Source organism: Choloepus didactylus, chromosome 7 (assembly GCF_015220235.1).
Source record: "Choloepus didactylus isolate mChoDid1 chromosome 7, mChoDid1.pri, whole genome shotgun sequence".
Taxonomy (NCBI): domain Eukaryota; kingdom Metazoa; phylum Chordata; class Mammalia; order Pilosa; family Megalonychidae; genus Choloepus; species Choloepus didactylus.
The window spans coordinates 124,751,364-124,770,639 of NC_051313.1; the positions used below are offsets into that span (position 1 = coordinate 124,751,364).

A 19,276-nucleotide genomic window follows, 5' to 3' on the forward strand; every position below is an offset into this window, starting at 1 on the left:
CCATAAAACTCCTAGAAGATAATGTAGGAAAACATCTTCAAGACCTTGTATTAGGCGGCCGCTTCCTAGACTTTACACCCAAAGCACAAGCAACAAAAGAAAAAATAGATAAATGGGAACTCCTCAAGCTTAGAAGTTTCTGCACCTCAAAGGAATTTCTCAAAAAGGTAAAGAGGCAGCCAACTCAATGGGAAAAACTTTTTTGGAAACCATGTATCTGACAAAAGACTGATATCTTGCATATATAAAGAAATCCTACAACTCAATGACAATAGTACAGACAGCCCAATTATAAAATGGGCAAAAGATATGAAAAGACAGTTCTCTGAAGAGGAAATACAAATGGCCAAGAAACACATGAAAAAAATGTTCAGCTTCACTAGCTATTAGAGAGATGCAAATTAAGACCACAATGAGATACCATCTCACACCGGTTAGAATGGCTGCCATTAAACAAACAGGAAACTACAAATGCTGGAGGGGATGTGGAGAAATTGGAACTCTTATTCATTGTTGGTGGGACTGTTCAGCCACTCTGGAAGTCAGTCTGGCAGTTCCTTAGAAAACTAGATATAGAGTTACCATTCGATCCAGCAATTGCACTTCTCGGTATATACCCGGAAGATCGGAAAGCAGTGACACGAACAGATATCTGCACGCCAATGTTCATAGCAGCATTATTCACAATTGCCAAGAGATGGAAACAACCCAAATGTCCTTCAACAGATGAGTGGATAAATAAAATGTGGTATATACACACGATGGAATACTACGCGGCAGTAAGAAGGAACGATCTCGTGAAACATATGACAACATAGATGAACCTTGAAGACATAATGCTGAGCGAAATAAGCCAGGCACAAAAAGAGAAATATTATATGCTACCACTAATGTGAACTTTGAAAAATGTAAAACAAATGGTTTATAATGTAGAATGTAGGGGAACTAGCAATAGAGAGCAATTAAGGAAGGGGGAACAATAATCCAAGAAGAACAGATAAGCTATTTAACGTTCTGGGGATGCCCAGGAATGACTATGGTCTGTTAATTTCTGATGGATATAGTAGGAACAAGTTCACATAAATGTTGCTATATTAGGTAACTTTCTTGGGGTAAAGTAGGAACATGTTGGAAGTTAAGCAGTTATCTTAGGTTAGTTGTCTTTTTCTTACTCCCTTGTTATGGTCTCTTTGAAATGTTCTTTTATTGTATGTTTGTTTTCTTTTTAATTTTTTTTTCATACAGTTGATTTAAAAAAGAAGGGAAAGTTAAAAAAAAAAAAAAAAGAAAAACAAGGAAAAAAAGATGTAGTGCCCCCTTGAGGAGCCTGTGGAGAATGCAGGGGTATTCGCCTACCCCACCTCCATGGTTGCTAACATGACCACAGACATAGGGGACTGGTGGTTTGATGGGTTGAGCCCTCTACCATAGGTTTTACCCTTAGGAAGATTGTTGCTGCAAAGGAGAGGCTAGGCCTCCCTATGGTTGTGCCTAAGAGCCTCCTCCCAAATGCCTCTTTGTTGCTCAGATGTGGCCCTCTCTCTCTGGCTAAGCCAACTTGAAAGGTGAAATCACTGCCCTCCCCCCTACGTGGGATCAGACACCCAGGGGAGTGAATCTCCCTGGCAACGTGGAATATGACTCCCGGGGAGGAATGTAGACCTGGCATCGTGGGATGGAGAACATCTTCTTGACCAAAAGGGGGATGTGAAAGGAAATGAAATAAGCTTGGTGGCAGAGAGATTCCAAAAGGAGCCGAGAGGTCACTCTGGTGGGCACTCTTACGCACACTTTAGACAACTCTTTTTAGGTTCTAAAGAATTGGGGTAGCTGGTGGTGGATACCTGGAACTATCAAACTACAACCCAGAACCCATGAATCTCGAAGACAGTTGTATAAAAATGTAGCTTATGAGGGGTGACAATGGGATTGGGAAAGCCATAAGGACCACACTCCACTTTGTCTAGTTTATGGATGGATGAGTAGAAAAACAGGGGAAGGAAACAAACAGACAAAGGTAACCCAGTGTTCTTTTTTACTTCAATTGCTCTTTTTCACTCTAATCATTATTCTTGTTATTTTTGTGTGTGTGCTAATGAAGGTGCCAGGGATTGATTTGGGTGATGAATGTACCACTATGTAATGGTACTGTAAACAATCGAAAGTACGATTTGTTTTGTATGACTGCGTGGTATGTGAATATATCTCAATAAAATGAAGATTAAAAAAATAAATAAAATAAAAAAATAAAATAAAGGATCACAACCCCAAGAAATGTTAAAATGAATCACTGAAAAGGAAAAACAAAGTGTAAGTAAATAATTTAAAAATAAATTATCAGCGTAAGGAAACTTTTGAGGGTGATGGAAATATTCTAAAACTAGATGTGGGGATGGTTGCATAGGTCTATAAATTCAGTAAAAATCACCGATTTTTTTTACTTACAATAGGAGGATTTCATGGTTTGTGAATTTACCTCAATAAAGCTGTTTAAAAAAAGAAAAGAACCTTTTTTTTTTTAAATTGTGGTTCATTCAGCCAATGGACTATTATGTAGCCCTTTAAAAAAATGACGCAATTCTATATACATTAGTATGAAACAATCTGCAAGAAACAGTAAGTGAGAAAGCAAGAAGCAGAACAGTATGTATAGTATACTACAATTTCTTAAGAAAATATTTAAAAGATTACATATATTTGAACAGACTATTTCTGAAAGGATATGCAAGAAAAATCTAGGGGCTAGGCTGGAAACTAGGGGTAAGAGGGAGACCTACATTTCATTGTACACCTTTTTGTGCCATTTTAATTTTGTATGTGAACTCTTATCTACCTTAAAATAAAGATGTTGTTTGTTTAAAGAAAGAATCTCAATGACAGACCTTTCACCTCAAGCAAATAGCACATTGTAAAAACACTTCTTATCTTTAGTCATCAAACTTCCTCCGAAGTTATTGAGCTATAAGCCTTAAATACAAAGCTGGCTGGTGCAAAGTGACTATAATAAAATAGTTTGAATTTAGGCTCCAATTTAGGTCTGAACTGTTAAAGTATATGTTTTTAGTGATACTTTCTTGAAGGATTAGTGGGCTATTTGTCTGGGCTACCACCCCAACTGCCCGGCCATTCTCACTGTCAAGGCGGCACCCAACTGCCCCCATACGTAGAGAGGTCTCACTGGTCACTTCTTCAGGACAGCCCGAGGTAACGGACATGCACAAAGACTTGCCCCTGTTAAGATCCACTGATGGAAGTACTGTGACAAAGAAGGACACGATTTTGTCCCAGTTTCGTTGGGAACTCACAGGCTGACAGAACAACTTCAGCTCCTTTGTCTACAGTCAGTGTGTGCTACCACTTCTTACCTGGAAAGGGAAAAAATCTGTTACCTTCAACCACCCTCTTTGGCTGGCTTTCTTTCTCTTTCTTCCTTTTTGGGTATCAGAAGAACAGGAGGAGAGAATAAAGTGCGTTTCTTACCTACGCTATGTGTTCCCTGAGTAAAGACCTACTCATTCAGAGAAAAAAGAGCCTACTTCTAGCAACACCTCTGGAGCCAAGAAGTTAGTCCTTAGCCTAGTGTACTCAGCCACTGGGAAATTCTTTAAAGTTCTCCTAAACAAACTTCAGTCAGTGACAAAACGAAATCTGAATTACAGACTATTTTTAACTAAATAGCAGTAAGAATATATGATCTTCAGCTACACATAAAAGTATGGATGAACCTCGCAAATACAATGTTGAGCAAAAGAAGACCAACAAAAGAGTACAAGCAAAACTATTCTCTGCTATTTGATATCAGGATAGTAGGTACCCTTGCTGGGGATGTGGAAGGAAGGAATTGGAAGAGAGCATGAGAGGGCTTCTGGGGAGTGGGCAGCACTACTTCTTGTAGTCACACGGGGCCCTGCATTTAGAAAGACTCTGTGCTTGGTTTAATGTTCTGCTGTCACTATCTTCAAGTTATCAACAAAATTTCAACAGGGGGCTGTGCATTTCCTTTGGCACTGGGTCCTGCAAATTATGCAGCTGGTCCTGGGCACTGATAATGTTCTATTTCTTAACTTTGTTACTGTTTGTGAGTATTCACGAACCTTACATTTTTTATATGTTTGTTTTTCTGTATGTATATTATACTTCAATAAAATGTTTAAAATCTGAAAAAAAAAAAAAAAGAAGGGAAAGTTAAAAAAAAAAAAAAAGAAAAACAAGGAAAAAAAAGATGTAGTGCCCCCTTGAGGAGCCTGTGGAGAATGCAGGGGTATTCGCCTACCCCACCTCCATGGTTGCTAACATGACCACAGACATAGGGGACTGGTGGTTTGATGGGTTGAGCCCTCTACCATAGGTTTTACCCTTAGGAAGATGGTTGCTGCAAAGGAGAGGCTAGGCCTCCCTATGGTTGTGCCTAAGAGCCCCCTCCCGAATGCCTCTTTGTTGCTCAGATGTGGCCCTCTCTCTCTACCTAAGCCAACTTGAAAGGTGAAATCACTGCCCTCCCCCCTACGTGGGATCAGACACCCAGGGGAGTGAATCTCCCTGGCAATGTGGAATATGACTCCCAGGGAGGAATGTAGACCTGGCATCGTGGGACGGAGAACATCTTCTTGACCAAAAGGGGGATGTGAAAGGAAATGAAATAAGCTTCGGTGGCAGAGAGAATCCAAAAGGAGCCCAGAGGTCACTCTGGTGGGCACTCTTACGCACACTTTAGACAACCCTTTTTAGGTTCTAAAGAATTGGGGTAGCTGGTGGTGGATACCTGGAACTATCAAACTACAACCCAGAACCCATGAATCTCGAAGACAGTTGTATAAAAATGTAGCTTATGAGGGGTGACAATGGGATTGGGAAAGCCATAAGGACCACACTCCACTTTGTCTAGTTTATGGATGGATGAGTAGAAAAATAGGGGAAGGAAACAAACAGACAAAGGTACCCAGTGTTCTTTTTTACTTCAATTGCTCTTTTTCACTCTAATTATTATTCTTGTTATTTTTGTGTGTGTGCTAATGAAGGTGTCAGGGATTGATTTAGGTGATGAATGTACAACTATGTAATGGTACTGTAAACAATCGAAAGTGCGATTTGTTTTGTATGACTGTGTGGTATGTGAATATATCTCAATAAAATGAAGATTAAAAAAAAAAAAAAAGGGTCTTGGGTCAGCCCAGAACTAACCCATCCTAATTCCAAAGTTATCTTATTAACCAAAACTGGATCTAACCCGCCTGACGTGCAGTAGCTTAAACTTTAAACTATAAGTGAACTATATCTCATTATAACAAAAAATCACACCCATCATCATATTAAGGCCACCATTTTCTTACATCTGTGACTAAGCATGTGATCAATCTGCGCATGCTCAATAATTAGATCATCTCTAATTACATCCTCTAGAGCCATTGTGCTCATCAACACCTACCCATTTTTTTGATAATATAAAACTATTAGAGTTACTGCAGTTTGGAGAGAGATTTTTAGGCCGATAGGCCAGCTGATCTGCTTTGTGCCTAGCAATAAACTCGATCTCTCTTTGAAACCCCATTGTCTCAGGAATTGATCATTTGAGTGCATTGGGCAGAGAACCCAAAAATTGTATGGTATCGATTTTTGCCACGTTTCAATTATGACTCCCCTTCCCATATTTTCTCCTTGTTGGGTAGCACTGAAGTAGCTGCAGGCAATTTTAGGACATGGTAAGAGGAAATAAGCCATTTCAACTGCAATTTGTAAATAATTCAAGTGATTCAAGAAATGATAAATGACACTAAAACTAATTTATTAACGAACTGAAATTTCAAAATAAAAAATTCGTGGAATGTGAGAAACGAAAGCAATAAAGATGATCTTTAAATAAAATTAGAAGAAATTATTCTGACACAAAGAAGCAAATTATAACCAATTTCATATTACACTATAGCAATATTTCCTTAAGAGGAAAAGCCAAATTCCGAATAGCATAATGAATAGGTTCTTGGATAGTCTGATAATCTAGTTAATGAAGAGGAGTGAATCACATAAACACATTGAAAAAGATTTAAATTTCTTGCACAAACATTAATTTTATTTAATTTTGTTTTATTTCACATGCAAATCACTTTTATGTAATTACTGATTTACATGTTCCTGTCTTCTAAATCCTTGTATTCTCCGCTCCCCCTTCCCCCCATCTTCCCTTTGTGATGAAATCTTTTCCAGCGCTGTTTCCATGACCCCCTGACTCCCAAATGCCGGTAGACGCTCCGCCGCACAGAAATCTCTTGCTGAGGTTTCTCTTCTTCACATCCATCGGGTTGGGATTTAAGGCCCGGGTTTTTGCAGTAAGGTAGTAACACGGAGCAACAACCTCCGGATTTCCTAGAGAGTATAAGAAAGCTCCTAGAGGGGAAAGAGTGGCTTGTGCTTGGCGACTGGACTCAGAACGGCTGACGCACTTCCGGCTTTTGTGGTTTATCGGTTGTCCGAGGGCTTCAAGCCCGCCAGTGGATCTGGAACTTCCCTATTCCCCGAAGGTGAGTCTCGGGCCCTTAGTCCGGACCCGCCCCGCTCCCGGGAGATTGAAGGTCTGTGCCTTGGGGCAGGCTGGAAAAGGACATCTGCGCAGGCGCGGTCCCCGGGCACCCGCCAGCTCTTTTTCTCCACACCTTCACTAGCGAGAGGCCCGGGTTGAGGAGGGGAGGGAGGTTCCGCTTCTTTTGGCCTTAAAAAAAACAAAACAAAAACAAAACAAAACAAAAAAAACCGAAAACTTTTTATGTCATGAAAACTTTCAAAACACGGGAAACGAAAGAGTATAGGATAATGAATTCCCATATGCCTATTATTGCTATGTAACAATTGTTAACGTCATGCAGTATTTGTTGCATTTATTTTTTCTTCACATATTTTAAAATAAATTACAAAGATCACGACCTGTCAACCCTAAAAAGTTCCGTATGCATCCCTAAAAAATAAGGACATTTCTTACATAAACACAAGATCGTTACCTCACCCAACTAAATGTAGGCTCATTTTCCTAAAATCTAATGCGTAGTTCATTTTCAAATTTTCCCCAGTTGTCCCACAAATGACTTCTGCAGTGGTCTATACTAAGATCCAAAGCCCACTCATTGCATATGATTATTTAACCTCTGTCAACCTAGAACAGTGCCAGTTCCCCCCCCCTTCTCCCATCCCACTGCCTTGTTGAAGAGGACACCCCACCATTCCTCCTGTACTGTATCGCCATTTCTGGATTGTCTGTTTCCTCGTGGTATTTAAGCCCTTTCTTTATTATTATTGTAATCACTTACCCTTTAGGATTTATTTTACAATACAGGTAGTTTATAGTTTTAATTATCTCTTTGTTGTTGCTAAATATATTGAAGCTAATGGAGAAAATGCCCGTTTGTGCTCCTTCTGACATGTTTTAAATTCAGTGAAGAGAAAGACATATTAGCAAACTCTGCATTTGTTACAATCACTTTTTTATCATGTGTTTGCTGCCTGACACATAGTAGGCACTTAGGAAGTATTTGTGAAATGATTTCCTTTTTGAGTTTCAGGTAATGCCTAGAAGTTGAATATTGAATTTAGGATGAGCTCTCTTCCTCCAGCAGTACATGTTCAACATGTACTTTTATTTTGCTGTATTATTAGTTAACATCCCCATGAACTATCAGCTTCCACATATTCTCAGCTCTTAGCACAACTCCATGAATGTCCTCAAGGGACTGAAACACTTATACAAACAAAAGTTAAACTGTTTCCTTTTGGTTGTATGTATTTTTCAAAGTTAAATTAATTTGCAAAATACAGTCCTATCCGACCTAAGTGGAAGTATTTCTGGATCAAATGCAATAAATAGTCTCTACCCCTATTTCCACTTTTCCTTCATCCCTTGACTTTTCTGCTTCCTCTCTTGCCTCCACCCCTACTCCCTCACAGCTCATTCTCCATCCAGAGCTTCTTAAAACAAATCCATTCTTGTAATTTCCCTTCTTAACAGTTTTCAGTGGTTTCCTATTATACTTAGAAGAAAATCCAAATTCTGCCCTACATGGTCTGGCTCTTGCTAGTCTTGCCAGCCTAATTTTTTTTTTTTTTTTTAACCATTCTCCTCTTCTCTCATTTGGCTGCAGCCACCTCAGCCTCTTCATTTCTTTGACCACAGCATGCCTTAGGGCTTTTGAACAGTCCTGAGTGCTCCTCCCTGCCCTCCACCCCTACTCTTTGCTTACCTCTCTTTTCCACTCTTTAGGGTGCAGCTTAAATGTTGCCTCACCCCCCCCCCATTACACTATTTATTTGATAACTCATTGCCTAGTTTGTGTTCATCATAGTACTTATCACAATAGGTAAATATTTTATTTGTCTTCTTATTTTTGTTGTTGCTATTTTTGATTTGTCATCCCAATTAGAATGTAAGCTCCATCAAAGCAGGGGCTGGTCCTTTCTTTTGTGCTTGCTAAACATTTATTGAACAAAATGAGTAAATAATTGAAAGCAACATCGATCTAGAGCACAGCCAGAAACCAGGATAGCAGAAGAAATCAAATAGAAAGACTGTGGTTAATATAAACCGTACCAACTTGATCCACTATACTGAAAAATAAAAGTCTTAAACTGATGTGGTAGTTAGGAAATGAAGATAAAAAGTGATTGATTGGCTCTAATCATAATAAAAATGTGTATTTGGAGTGCATTTGGCAGTTCACCTGTAATAGGGGAAAGGTTGCATCCAGGATCACTCAGAGGTTTGTAAAACTGTTATTAGGAAAAATAGTGCTACATTTGAAGAAAATAGGGATTTAGCAACTGGAACTGATTTGTGAGTGTAGGTAGGCTCAGTTCATTTCTGTGTCTTTGTGCTTTGCAAATTCCATTATTTCATTATTTTTTAATGTTAAAATATTTCATACATACAAATGTGAGAACAATAAGCACCCAGCTGTAAATTTTTTTAAAAGTCTTATTATTCTGTGTTTGCTTCCAATATTGAAAAAAATATAGATATCTTTGGGGCCCCATGTATACCCTTTGCCAATTCCATTTCCTTTTATCCTTCCTATCTGAAGGGAACCACTATATGAATTTAGGATTTATTATTCCCTGCATTTTTATACTTTTACTACATATTTAAATATCCATAACTGATAAAGTGTTCTATATTCCATTCGCCTCCCCCTACTGATTTGGGAAGGTATTTACTGTATTTTTATTATTGTTTTGTTTTTATTGAATATTTTATTGAAGTACATCATATCTTTAGTAAAAGTGCAGATATTTTATGCTTACATGTGTGGTGGTTTGAAGCTTTATGTACTGCAGAAAAACATGTTCTTAAATCTAATCCATCTCTATGGGTGTAAACCCATTGTAATAGGTCCTTTTGACAAAGCTACTTCAGTTAAGGTGTGACCCACCTCATTCAGGACGGGTCTTAATCCTCTTCCTAGGGTACTTCAAATGGAATGAATGCAGAAAGGGAGAGAAAGAGAAAGCCACAGAAACAAGAAACTTAAAGTCATAAAACCCAAAAGAGAAGGGAGCAACCATCAGACACCGCTGTGTGTCTTACTGTGTGGCAGAGGAGCCAAAGATCACCAGCAGCCAGTCTTTGGAAAGAAAGCATTGCCTTGATGATGCCTTGATTTGGACATTTTCTTGGCTTCAAACTGTAAGCTAATAAATTCCCATTGTTTAAACTAACCCATTTCATGGTACCTGTTTTCAGAAGCCTAAGAAACTAAAACAGATTTTGGTACCAGAAAAGTGGGGTGCTACTATTCAAATATCAAAAATGTGGAAACGGCTTTGGAATTGGGTAATGGGTAGAGGCTGGAAGAACTATGAGGTGCTTTATAGAAAAGGCCTAGATTGTTTTGAAGAGTGTTGGTAGAAATATGGATGCTAAAGTTAGTTCTGATGAAGCCTTAGAAGAAAATGATGGATGTGTTATTGGAAGCTGGAAGAAAGGAAAATCATGTTTACTTTTAAAGTGGCAATGAATTTGGTAAAACTGAGTTCTGATGTCTGATGGAAGGGAGAATTTGAAAACAATGAGCTTGGATATTTAGCTGAGGAGATTTCTAAGCTAAGAATGGAAAGTGCAACTTCATGTCTCCTTGCAGTGTAAAATGCAAGAAGAAAAGGATAAGATGAGAACTGAACTCCTGGGCACAAAGAAATCAGAAATTGATGGTTTAGAAAATTCTGAGCTTCCTGAAAGCAAGTCCCCAGAAAATAGTGCTCCATGTGAGGGCTTACCTGAACATGAATCCAGTCAGTCATTTCACTGCAAGTCAGGATTGGAGGTACAGTTATCCAGGTAAGATCTGTGGAAAGATCTGATGGTTTGGACCCCGGTATACTTACTACATGCAAAACTGAAAAGTTTTTGTGAAATCTGTATGGATGGAACCACTGCCAGCCTGGACTAAAAAGGGCAGAAAAGGGATAGATAGAAGGAAAAATCACTTTAAGGGCAGAACCATGGACCTTCTTGTAGCTGCTCAATATTCCATTTATGTGTACACCAGTTTGCCATTCCGTTCATCAGTTGATGTACCCTAGACCACCTCCATCCATTGCAAATTGTGAATACTGCCACCATAAACACCAGTGTGCAAATGTTCATTCATGTCCCTGCTCTCAGTTCTTCCAAGTATATACCCAGTAATGGGGTTGCAGGACCAAATGGCAAACCCGTACTTAGCTTCCTGTGGAACCACCACACTGCCTTCCAGATAAGCTGTACCATTCTACTTCCCCACCAACAGTGAATAGGTACATCTCTCTCTCCACATTTTCTACAGCACTTGTATCCCTCTGTTTATTTTTTAAACAGTTTTATTCTCACACCATATATTCCCTCCTAAGTAAACAGTTAGTGGTTCGTGGTATAATCACATAGTTAGGCATTCACCACCACAATCTGTATGAGGACATTTCCATTTCTTCCACAGAGAAAGAGGAGGAGGAGAAAAAAGAAAAAGAGAAAAAATGACAAATAAAAAAATAAAAGAAAAATAAAAATAAAATAAACAGTTCAGACAACAACAACACTGCCAGGAATCCCGTGTTCCTCCCTGATATCCCCCATTTATAGACATTTAGCTTTATTATATTGCCTTTGTTATGAATAATGGAAGCATATTACAGTGTTACTGTTAACAATTGACTTTAACTTGCATTGATTGTGTTTTTCCCCAATACTATCCCATTTTCAACACCTTGCAAAGTTGACATTCATTTGTTCTCTTTCATGTAAAAACAGTTTTATATTCGTACATTTATTTGCCATCATTGACTAGTCTAGGTTTCACTAAGTTATAGAGTCCAGTCTTTATCTTCTGTCTTTCCTTCTGGTGTCTTACATGCCCCTAACTTTCCTCTTTCAGTTGTACTCACAGTCATCTTTGTTCAGTGTACTTACAATATTGTGCTACCATCGCACAGTATTGTGTCCATTTCTGGATCTATACAATCAGTCCTGTTGAACATTCTTTACTCCTTCAGCATTACATGCCCAATCTCTATCCTCTTTCTATCTCCTGATAATCTGTGTACTGTTTTAGTTACCATTACTGATAAGCTTCTTTTCTACACTCTTCTCCAAACCTCTCTCTCCTGTCTTTTCCTATCTGTCTGTAGTACTCCCTTTAGTATTTCTTGTAAAGAGGTATCCTGTTCATGAACTCTCTCAGTATCTGTTTATCTGTAAATATTTTAAACTCTCCCTTATTTTGAAGGACAGTTTTGCTGGATATAGGCTTTTTGGTTGGCAGTTTTTCTCTTTCAGTATTTTTAATATATCATACCACTGCCTTCCTGCCTCCATGGTTTCTGCTGAGAGATCTGCAGATAATCTTATTGAGCTTCCCTTGTATGTGATGGATTACTTTTCTCTTGCTGCTTTCAGAATTCTCTCTTTGTCTTTAACATTTGACAGTCTGATTAGTAAGTGTCTTGGGGTAGGTCTGTTTGGATCAATTCTGTTTGAGGTACACTGTGCTTGGACCTTTAATTTTTTGTCTTTCATAAGTTGGGAAATTTTCACTGATTATTTCCTCTATTATTCTTTCTGCCCCTTCTCCCTTCTCTTCTCCTTCTGGGACACTTATAATATGTATATTTTTGTGCTTTATGTTGTCATTCAGTTCACTGAGACCCTGCTTGTGTTTTTCCCTTGTTTTCCCTATCTGTTCTTTTGCATGTAGGATTTCAAATGTCTTGTCCTCTAGTTCACTAATTTTTTCTCCTACCTCTTCAAGTCTGCTATTGTATGTCTCCAGTGTGTTTTTCATCTCTTCTTTTGTTCCTTTCATTCCCATAAGTTCTGCCATTTGTTTTTTCAAACTTTCAGATTCTTTGTTATGTCCACCCAATGTCTTCTTTATATCCTTCATTTCTTTTGCCATATCTTCCCTCAACTCATTGACTTGATCTTTGAATTGATTTAGCATGTTTGTTTAACATCTTTAATTAGTTGTTTCAACTCCTGAATCTCAGTGAGGTGTTAGTTTGTTTCTTTGACTGGGCCATATTTTCATGTGTCCTTGTGTGACTCATGATTTTTTTGCTGTCTAGGCATCTGGTTTTCTTGATTAGTTTATTCTTTAGGTCATTTTCTTTCTTTTGTTCAGAGTTTTCTTATTGGTTGTCTTTGATCTCTATCTGTTTTTTGTTTCTCTCTCTGGCAAATTAGGCACCCACAGTGGCCTGCCACAGGGGTTGGAGGTAGGCATTGGGCACTCCAGCAAGTTCACTGTGTGTGGTAATACAAATCTGCTGGTTTCCAGTGGTGCTCTGTTTTTCACCAGCCAACATGACCTGGGTTTGTTTTAGAGCCCTGCTTTAACAGTTTGGTCATCCATATTTCTCAACCAAAACAGGGCTGGGTTTCCATGCAGGGCATGTAGACCAGTGGTCCTAAGGAAGTGTCTGGAGCATCTTTTTAAGTGTTTTAATTCCCTTGCACCTTCTGGGCTGTCCAGCAGATGACATTGTTTGGTAAGTTAATTGACCTCAGAAGCTGCTTTTCCACTGAGTACAGGTTTCATCTATACAGGGAGCTGAAACTGTGGGATTCCTATGCCCTCACTTTGCCAGCCAAAATCTGGCTCGATGTAGGGCTCCACCTGTGGCAGAGGACTGCCTCAGTTGACCCAGTACTCCAGCTGTCCCACAGGCAAGGAAATAGCCACCTGCTGCTGCTTCTCTTAAGGGGGGTGGGGAAGGGCTTTCAGACCCTTCCACGTTTTTGTCCCTCACTGACCTGGGCCTTGAAATGACCTCTCCTGTCCCCCAGGTTTTCAAACAGTGGGGGTATGTCTCACTGCTGTGAGAGATTTTATAGTCTGTGGCCATGGTTGGAGGGGTCCCATCTGTTAATTCTGTGCCTTTCCCACTCTAAGACTGGGTGAGGGGGAGGGGATAGGACAGGCTGGTCTGGGACAGAAAATTCCTACCTGTTGTTTCTTCTCTTTCTTCAATTTGGCATTTGTAGGGTCTTTCTCCAGTCTATGTCCTCCTCCAGAGTTTCAAATAGTTCAGAATTGTCCTTTGTTGTTGTTGTTGAGTCTCTGGAAAGGAGTTTTCAGTCACTGTTTACATTGCCATGTTGATGACATCACTTCATTACTTCTTATACTACTCAAAATCACTTATTTTAATGATACTTCAGATTATAAAATAAATTTCATCTGGAGTGAATTTCTTTCTGATTGTTGATTATTTTTCTTAGGGTTAGATTTCTTCATGTGTTTTAGAACTTAGTTTGTAGGCTTATTTCAAGTGAGAACATTTCTGTTTAGATTTCTCTTCTTCTTCCACTCTTTTCATTACTCCCAAATGAGCAGTTTGTTCCACCACAGCCTCTCTGCCTTTAATCTGTGTCTTAAAACCAGTGTTTCAATGTTGCTGCCTCAGGGGTTATTGGGGTAGAACAGATCCAGTCTGGAGTCAGCAACTGCTGGGCTCATTTACTGGTGTTGAGGCTGGTCTGTCCCTTACCTCCTAGGCCCTTATCTTATGGGAAAGCCATAGCCCATGTCAGTTTATGGCTATAAATTTTTCTGATCCCTGTCATGAGTGTGGAAGTCTGCAGCTCCTGGGACAAAGCACTGAGCCCAAAACAGATCACCTTGAGCTTCTTTAATCCTGAAGAGTTGAATTCTAGGCTGTCCTTGACTGCTTGCAGACCTATTAGCCCACAGTTTCAACACAGTGGTGGGGCTCAAGTCAAAGAACACGAAACAAAGCTATCTCCATGGTTTCTCAGTAGCATTAAGGTATAGAACCCATATTCACTATTCACAGAATGTTTTTGACCTGTAAACTTAATCCCATGGGAAGCCACATTTTTAAAAAATAATGGACTATGATGCAAATTAAGAGTTAGGAATTCCCAGACTTTCAGTCTTCCTGGACTGAAGATAAAAAAACCCACTACCCAGATGCTTAGAAAGAAGTAAAAGGAATTACATTTGGCCCTGAACATTGACAAAGAGTAAGACCCATGATCTGTGTAACTCTCCATATTTTCAACACTGTAACAATTTTATGTAAATATTGTATTAACTCTATCTCTCCCACTATAAATACCATAAAGGTAGGGACCATGTCTATTTCCTCTTACTGTTTTCCTTACACACCCCACACTATGCATGGTGCCTGGTAGGCATACAATTTTGAATGAATGGAATAAATACATTTACTCTCAAAAAATTGTAATGGAAAACCTTTAAATGATGCTCTCAAACCCAAATGATCCTATTAACAAAAGGCTAAGTAAAGTAATATAAAACTCAAATCCCACCACTACAGAAAACATTATACCAATGTAACCATCATTAAACTATAAAACCCACCACAACTCTACTACATAGTCTTACTGTTTCCTTCCTGAATCTTAGTATTCCTTTAAAAATATGGATCTAACCCTATGGCCATGAAATAAGAAACTATTGCTGCCCCTTAATCTTCATGTAATTAAGTTTAGCCTACAGTTCAAGTCTGTTCCATATTTCAGTGCAATGAGTCTTTCCATCCTCATCTCCTGTCATTCATTTTTGCTCCTGCCTGTCCTTAGATCCACTGTGCAGTGTACCCTTAAATATTTGGCCTGTGATGTCAAATCTTTTCCCATTACCCTTTCTCTGCCTGACAAATTCTTGTTCATTATTTTAGGCCTAATTCAAAAGTACTTGTTCCTAAGCCACAGTCTTTCACTACTACTTACCCAGTCAGAATTAATTTTTCCCTGTTCTTTCCTCTCTGGATATTTGATGAAGGCCTCTACTATAGGCCTTATCTGACATTAGCTGATAGTATAGCTAGTTTTGTATATCTCCCCCTAAAATTACCATATATTGATTGTCTACCCTGCCTTAAATCACTATAATCATTTACTTATTTGTTCATTCATTTATTTTATTGGAGTAAGTACCTTATTTCAAATGGTACAAAAATCAGAAAAATTACAGAATACTCAGTGAAATGTAAAATTTCTCTTCCTCGCTTGTTTCCCAGTTACCTAATCCCCCTCCCAAAGGGCTACTCCTCTGTATCAGTTATCTGTTGCCATAATAATTCTGTGTAACAAACAACCATAAAACTTGAGCAGCATACCACAATAATCATTTATTTAGCACACGAGTCTATGGGGTGCAGCTCATCTGGGGTGGACAGGGCTCACTTATACTCATTTAAGGGGAGTAGGAGGAAGGCTCGCTGTGATCAGCTACCACATAGCATTGTAGATCTTGGCTGGGCTAACTCATTTGTCTGGGGTTAGCTGGCTCTTAGCTGACCCAGGACGGTCGTATCTGCTCCATCAGGGTGATTTGGCTCTGTTAACATGTTCCTCATCACTCAAAGACCAGCCTGGACATATCCTGCTCCTGGTAATTGCAGAGAACAAGAGCAAGCAAGGCCAAACACACAAGTACCTTTCAAACCTCTGCTTCATCACATGTCATATTGACCAAATCAAATCATATGGTTGAGCCCAGAGTCACAGTGGGAGGTCACTACAAAGTACATAACTACTGAGAGGGGTTTAGAATTAGAGCTATTAATGTTATTAATTTTGAGAAGGTGGTACTCTGCCATACCCCTTCTCCAGTTTTTAAACATATATAAGTAAATATCTACACATACTTTTTCTATCAATAGCAGCTTTGTTTATAATAGCCCAAAATGCAAACAACCCAAATGTCCATCAGAAGGTGAATTGATAAACAAATGTGACTTATCCATACAACAAAACACTACTCAGTAATAAAAAGGAACAAGCTACTGATACACACAATGCTGGATGATTCTTAAAACCATTATAATAAGCAGAAGTCAGACACAAAAGAGTGTACATCCTGTATGATTCCATTTATATGAAGCTCTAGAACAGGCAAAATGGATCTATGGTGGACGAAATCAGAACAGTGGTTGCTTTTGGTGTGAGGGGTGGCAGGGATTGACTGGGAAGGGACAAAAGTTCCTCCTGGGGAAATGGGAATGTTCTATATATTGATTGTGTTGGTGGTTTCATCGATGTGTATGTTTGTAAAAACTCATTAAACATTTAAACTGGTTGCTTAAAATGGGTGCATTTTTGGTGTCTTAATTTCTGTCTCACTAAAGTTGATTTTTAAAATATCTGCTCCTAAGGCAATTGAAAGTAACTAGCACACAATAGCCTCTTAATAAGTTGTATTTCTGTCATCAGAGAGAAGCACGTAGAGGGTAACTGAAAGGGTGTTAACTGATGAACTAGCAAATGTCTCTCTCCTCTAAATTAGTATAGAGATGAATTTGATGCTGGTTTCCATAACTTGGCAAAAAGAGTTTGGAGGGTGGAGGGATAGGGGCACAGGAAAGGAGTCAGTCATCCACTATGCCAAGTCAGGCCCACCCTTCCTCTTGGGAGCCTGCAGTGCTGCATTTTGAGGTTTGGGTTCAAATAACTATCATTCTTGTCAGATCTGATTTTGTTTTACATCCTTTGTAAGTATGTATTTGCTTGTATGTTTTATTAATTTTTTTTAGTAGAGAAGTTGTACATTTACAGAAAATCTTGCATAAAATGCAGAGTTCCCATATACCACCCTATTATTAACACATTGCATTAGTGTGGTACATTTGTTATAACTCATGAAAGAATATTTTTATAATTGTACTATTAGTCATAATCCATCATTATAATACAGTTCACTGTGCTGTACACTCCTGTGTTGTTTTTTTAATTTTTATTCTAGTAACATATATATGACCTAAAATTACCCCCTTTAACCACATTCACATATATAATTCAGTGCTGTTAATTATATTCACAATGTTGTGCTATATATACTTTTCTAAAAAAAATGAATGATAGCATGCTATTCATTGTTCTCATACTTTGCTTTTAAAACTCCACTAGTTTATTATTTATTCTTTTTAATGCACTATTTCTTACCATTAGGTGTATCCTCCTGAAGAAGATTAAATCAGGGAATCTTATATCTTAATTATCTTTTAACCCTAAGCTGAAGTGAGCCTTCTGAGTTCAGAATGGCTTCAAAAGAGGAACAAGATGGACTTAAGATTGTGAAAGTGGAGGAAGAGCCTATCTGGGACCAAGAAACCTACTTGCAAAGGAATAGCTTTTCTAGCCAGGAGGCCTCCCGCCAACTTTTTAGGCAGTTTTGTTACCAAGACACTCCTGGTCCCCGAGAAGCCCTGAGCCGACTACGGGAGCTCTGTCATCAGTGGCTGAGGCCAGAGACACACACCAAGGAGCAGATCCTAGAACTGCTAGTTCTGGAGCAGTTCCTGACTATCCTACCTGAGGAGCTCAAGGCCTGGGTGCAAGAGCACCATCCAAAGAGCGGGGAGGAGGTGGTGGCTGTAGTTGAAGATCTGGAGCAAGAGCTTAGTGAGCCAGGGAAACAGGTGAGAGGAGGAAGATGGGCTCCTAGATATTCAATACTAAACTAATTAGGAAGTTTGGTGATTCTGGTTGGTTGCTTATAGCCATATATATTAGTTACCTATTGCTGCATAACAAATTACCTTCAAACCTTAATTGTTTTAAGCAAGAAATGTCATCTCTTGGTTTCTATGAGTCCAGAATTTGGGAGTTACTTAGGAGGGTCTTTATGAAATTGCAGCAAAGATGTCCAGGACTACAGTCATCTGAAGATTTAACTAGGGTTTGTAGATCTACTTTCAAGATGATTCATTACATGGTTGGTGGGAGGGTCCTTACTGGTTGTTGGCAGAAGGACTTAGTTCTTTGCCATTAAGTCTCTCCATAGGGATGTTTGAGTGTCCTCACGACATGTCAGCTGCTTCCCCCAGAGAGAACAAGAATGAAACCACAATGCTTTTTTTTTTGCCTAATCTCAGAAGTTATATGCCATCACTTCTGCCCCACATTCTATTTGGTAGAATTGAGCGCTACTAACTACAGCTCACACTCAAGAGGGGAAATTTGACTTCACCTTTTGAGGGCAGGAGTATCAAAAAAATTGTGGACATTTTAAACTACCACACCATGTTTGGCCACTCTTGCTCTGTCCCTTCTGTCTTGGATGTGGAATGAAACTCTGATCCATAATATATAGTTCCATATTATCTCTTTCATTGAGTTTAACTTGGACTCTTATACTCCTTCTCTTATGAACACAAATATACCTACCTGCCTCCAGGCCCCTGATCACAAATTTGTACATTCTGAAGTGCTCTCAGAGGATACAGCACAACTGAAGGCCAAGCAGGAATCAACAGTCACACAGCTTCAGTCCATGGTGATCCAGCTGCAGTGTGAATCTTTCAGCCCCCACAAATTTCAAGAACAAGGTAAGGACTTTACAGGACCATTCACGGGATCTCTGGTAGCTCTAATACAGGGCATTAATTAAGACTGTGGACTCTTGGACCAACCTGCCTGGCTTGGAATTTGAGCACTGTTACTACTGTCTCTCTGACACTGGGTAGGTCATTTAACCTCCTTGAGCCTTTTGCAGTATCTGTTAAATAAGGATAATTTTAGTCCCTCTCTCATGAGTCATTTGAGGATTTAATAGTTAAAAATGTAAAACAGTTAAAACAGTGCCTAGCTTGTAGTAAATGCTCTATACAGTCTGCTTGAGTACATCCTCTCTGGGGGCCTCATCTTCTCTGGCCATTTCAGCAGTGCTTATTAACCTTTACACTGTCTGCCTTAATATTCCTGTTTAACCCCTTTTTACATTGCACTGCCAGTTTTGCATTCCTAGACATGTTTGATAAGGATCTTCCTATTCCCCTT

At 39.1% G+C, this 19,276-nt stretch overlaps 2 protein-coding genes across 4 annotated transcripts in view; one reads left to right on the top strand and one right to left on the bottom strand.

Moving 5' to 3' along the window:
• LOC119540783 overlaps nt 1-19,276 on the bottom strand; it is a 71,702-nt gene that overhangs the window by 22,883 nt on the left and 29,543 nt on the right. The window contains exons 11-12 of the mRNA XM_037844728.1: nt 6,542-6,703; nt 6,225-6,360 (exon numbers count right to left, since the gene is read on the bottom strand). Coding sequence (XP_037700656.1) covers nt 6,225-6,360; nt 6,542-6,703 — 298 coding nt within the window. The remainder of the gene's footprint in view (nt 1-6,224; nt 6,361-6,541; nt 6,704-19,276) is intronic.
• The window catches only part of ZSCAN31 (zinc finger and SCAN domain containing 31), a 30,731-nt gene continuing 17,894 nt past the window's right edge, over nt 6,440-19,276 (top strand). For 2 of the 3 annotated variants that reach the window (XR_005218140.1, XM_037844895.1), the window contains exons 1-3: nt 10,022-10,312; nt 17,447-17,916; nt 18,675-18,825. Coding sequence is in view for 2 of the 3 variants with exons in the window: in XM_037844895.1 (XP_037700823.1) it covers nt 17,536-17,916; nt 18,675-18,825 (532 nt within the window). In the remaining variant the exon portion in view is untranslated. Of the gene's footprint in view, nt 6,516-10,021; nt 10,313-17,446; nt 17,917-18,674; nt 18,826-19,276 lie in introns of those variants that run through there. The other variant, XM_037844896.1, reaches the window with a different exon arrangement.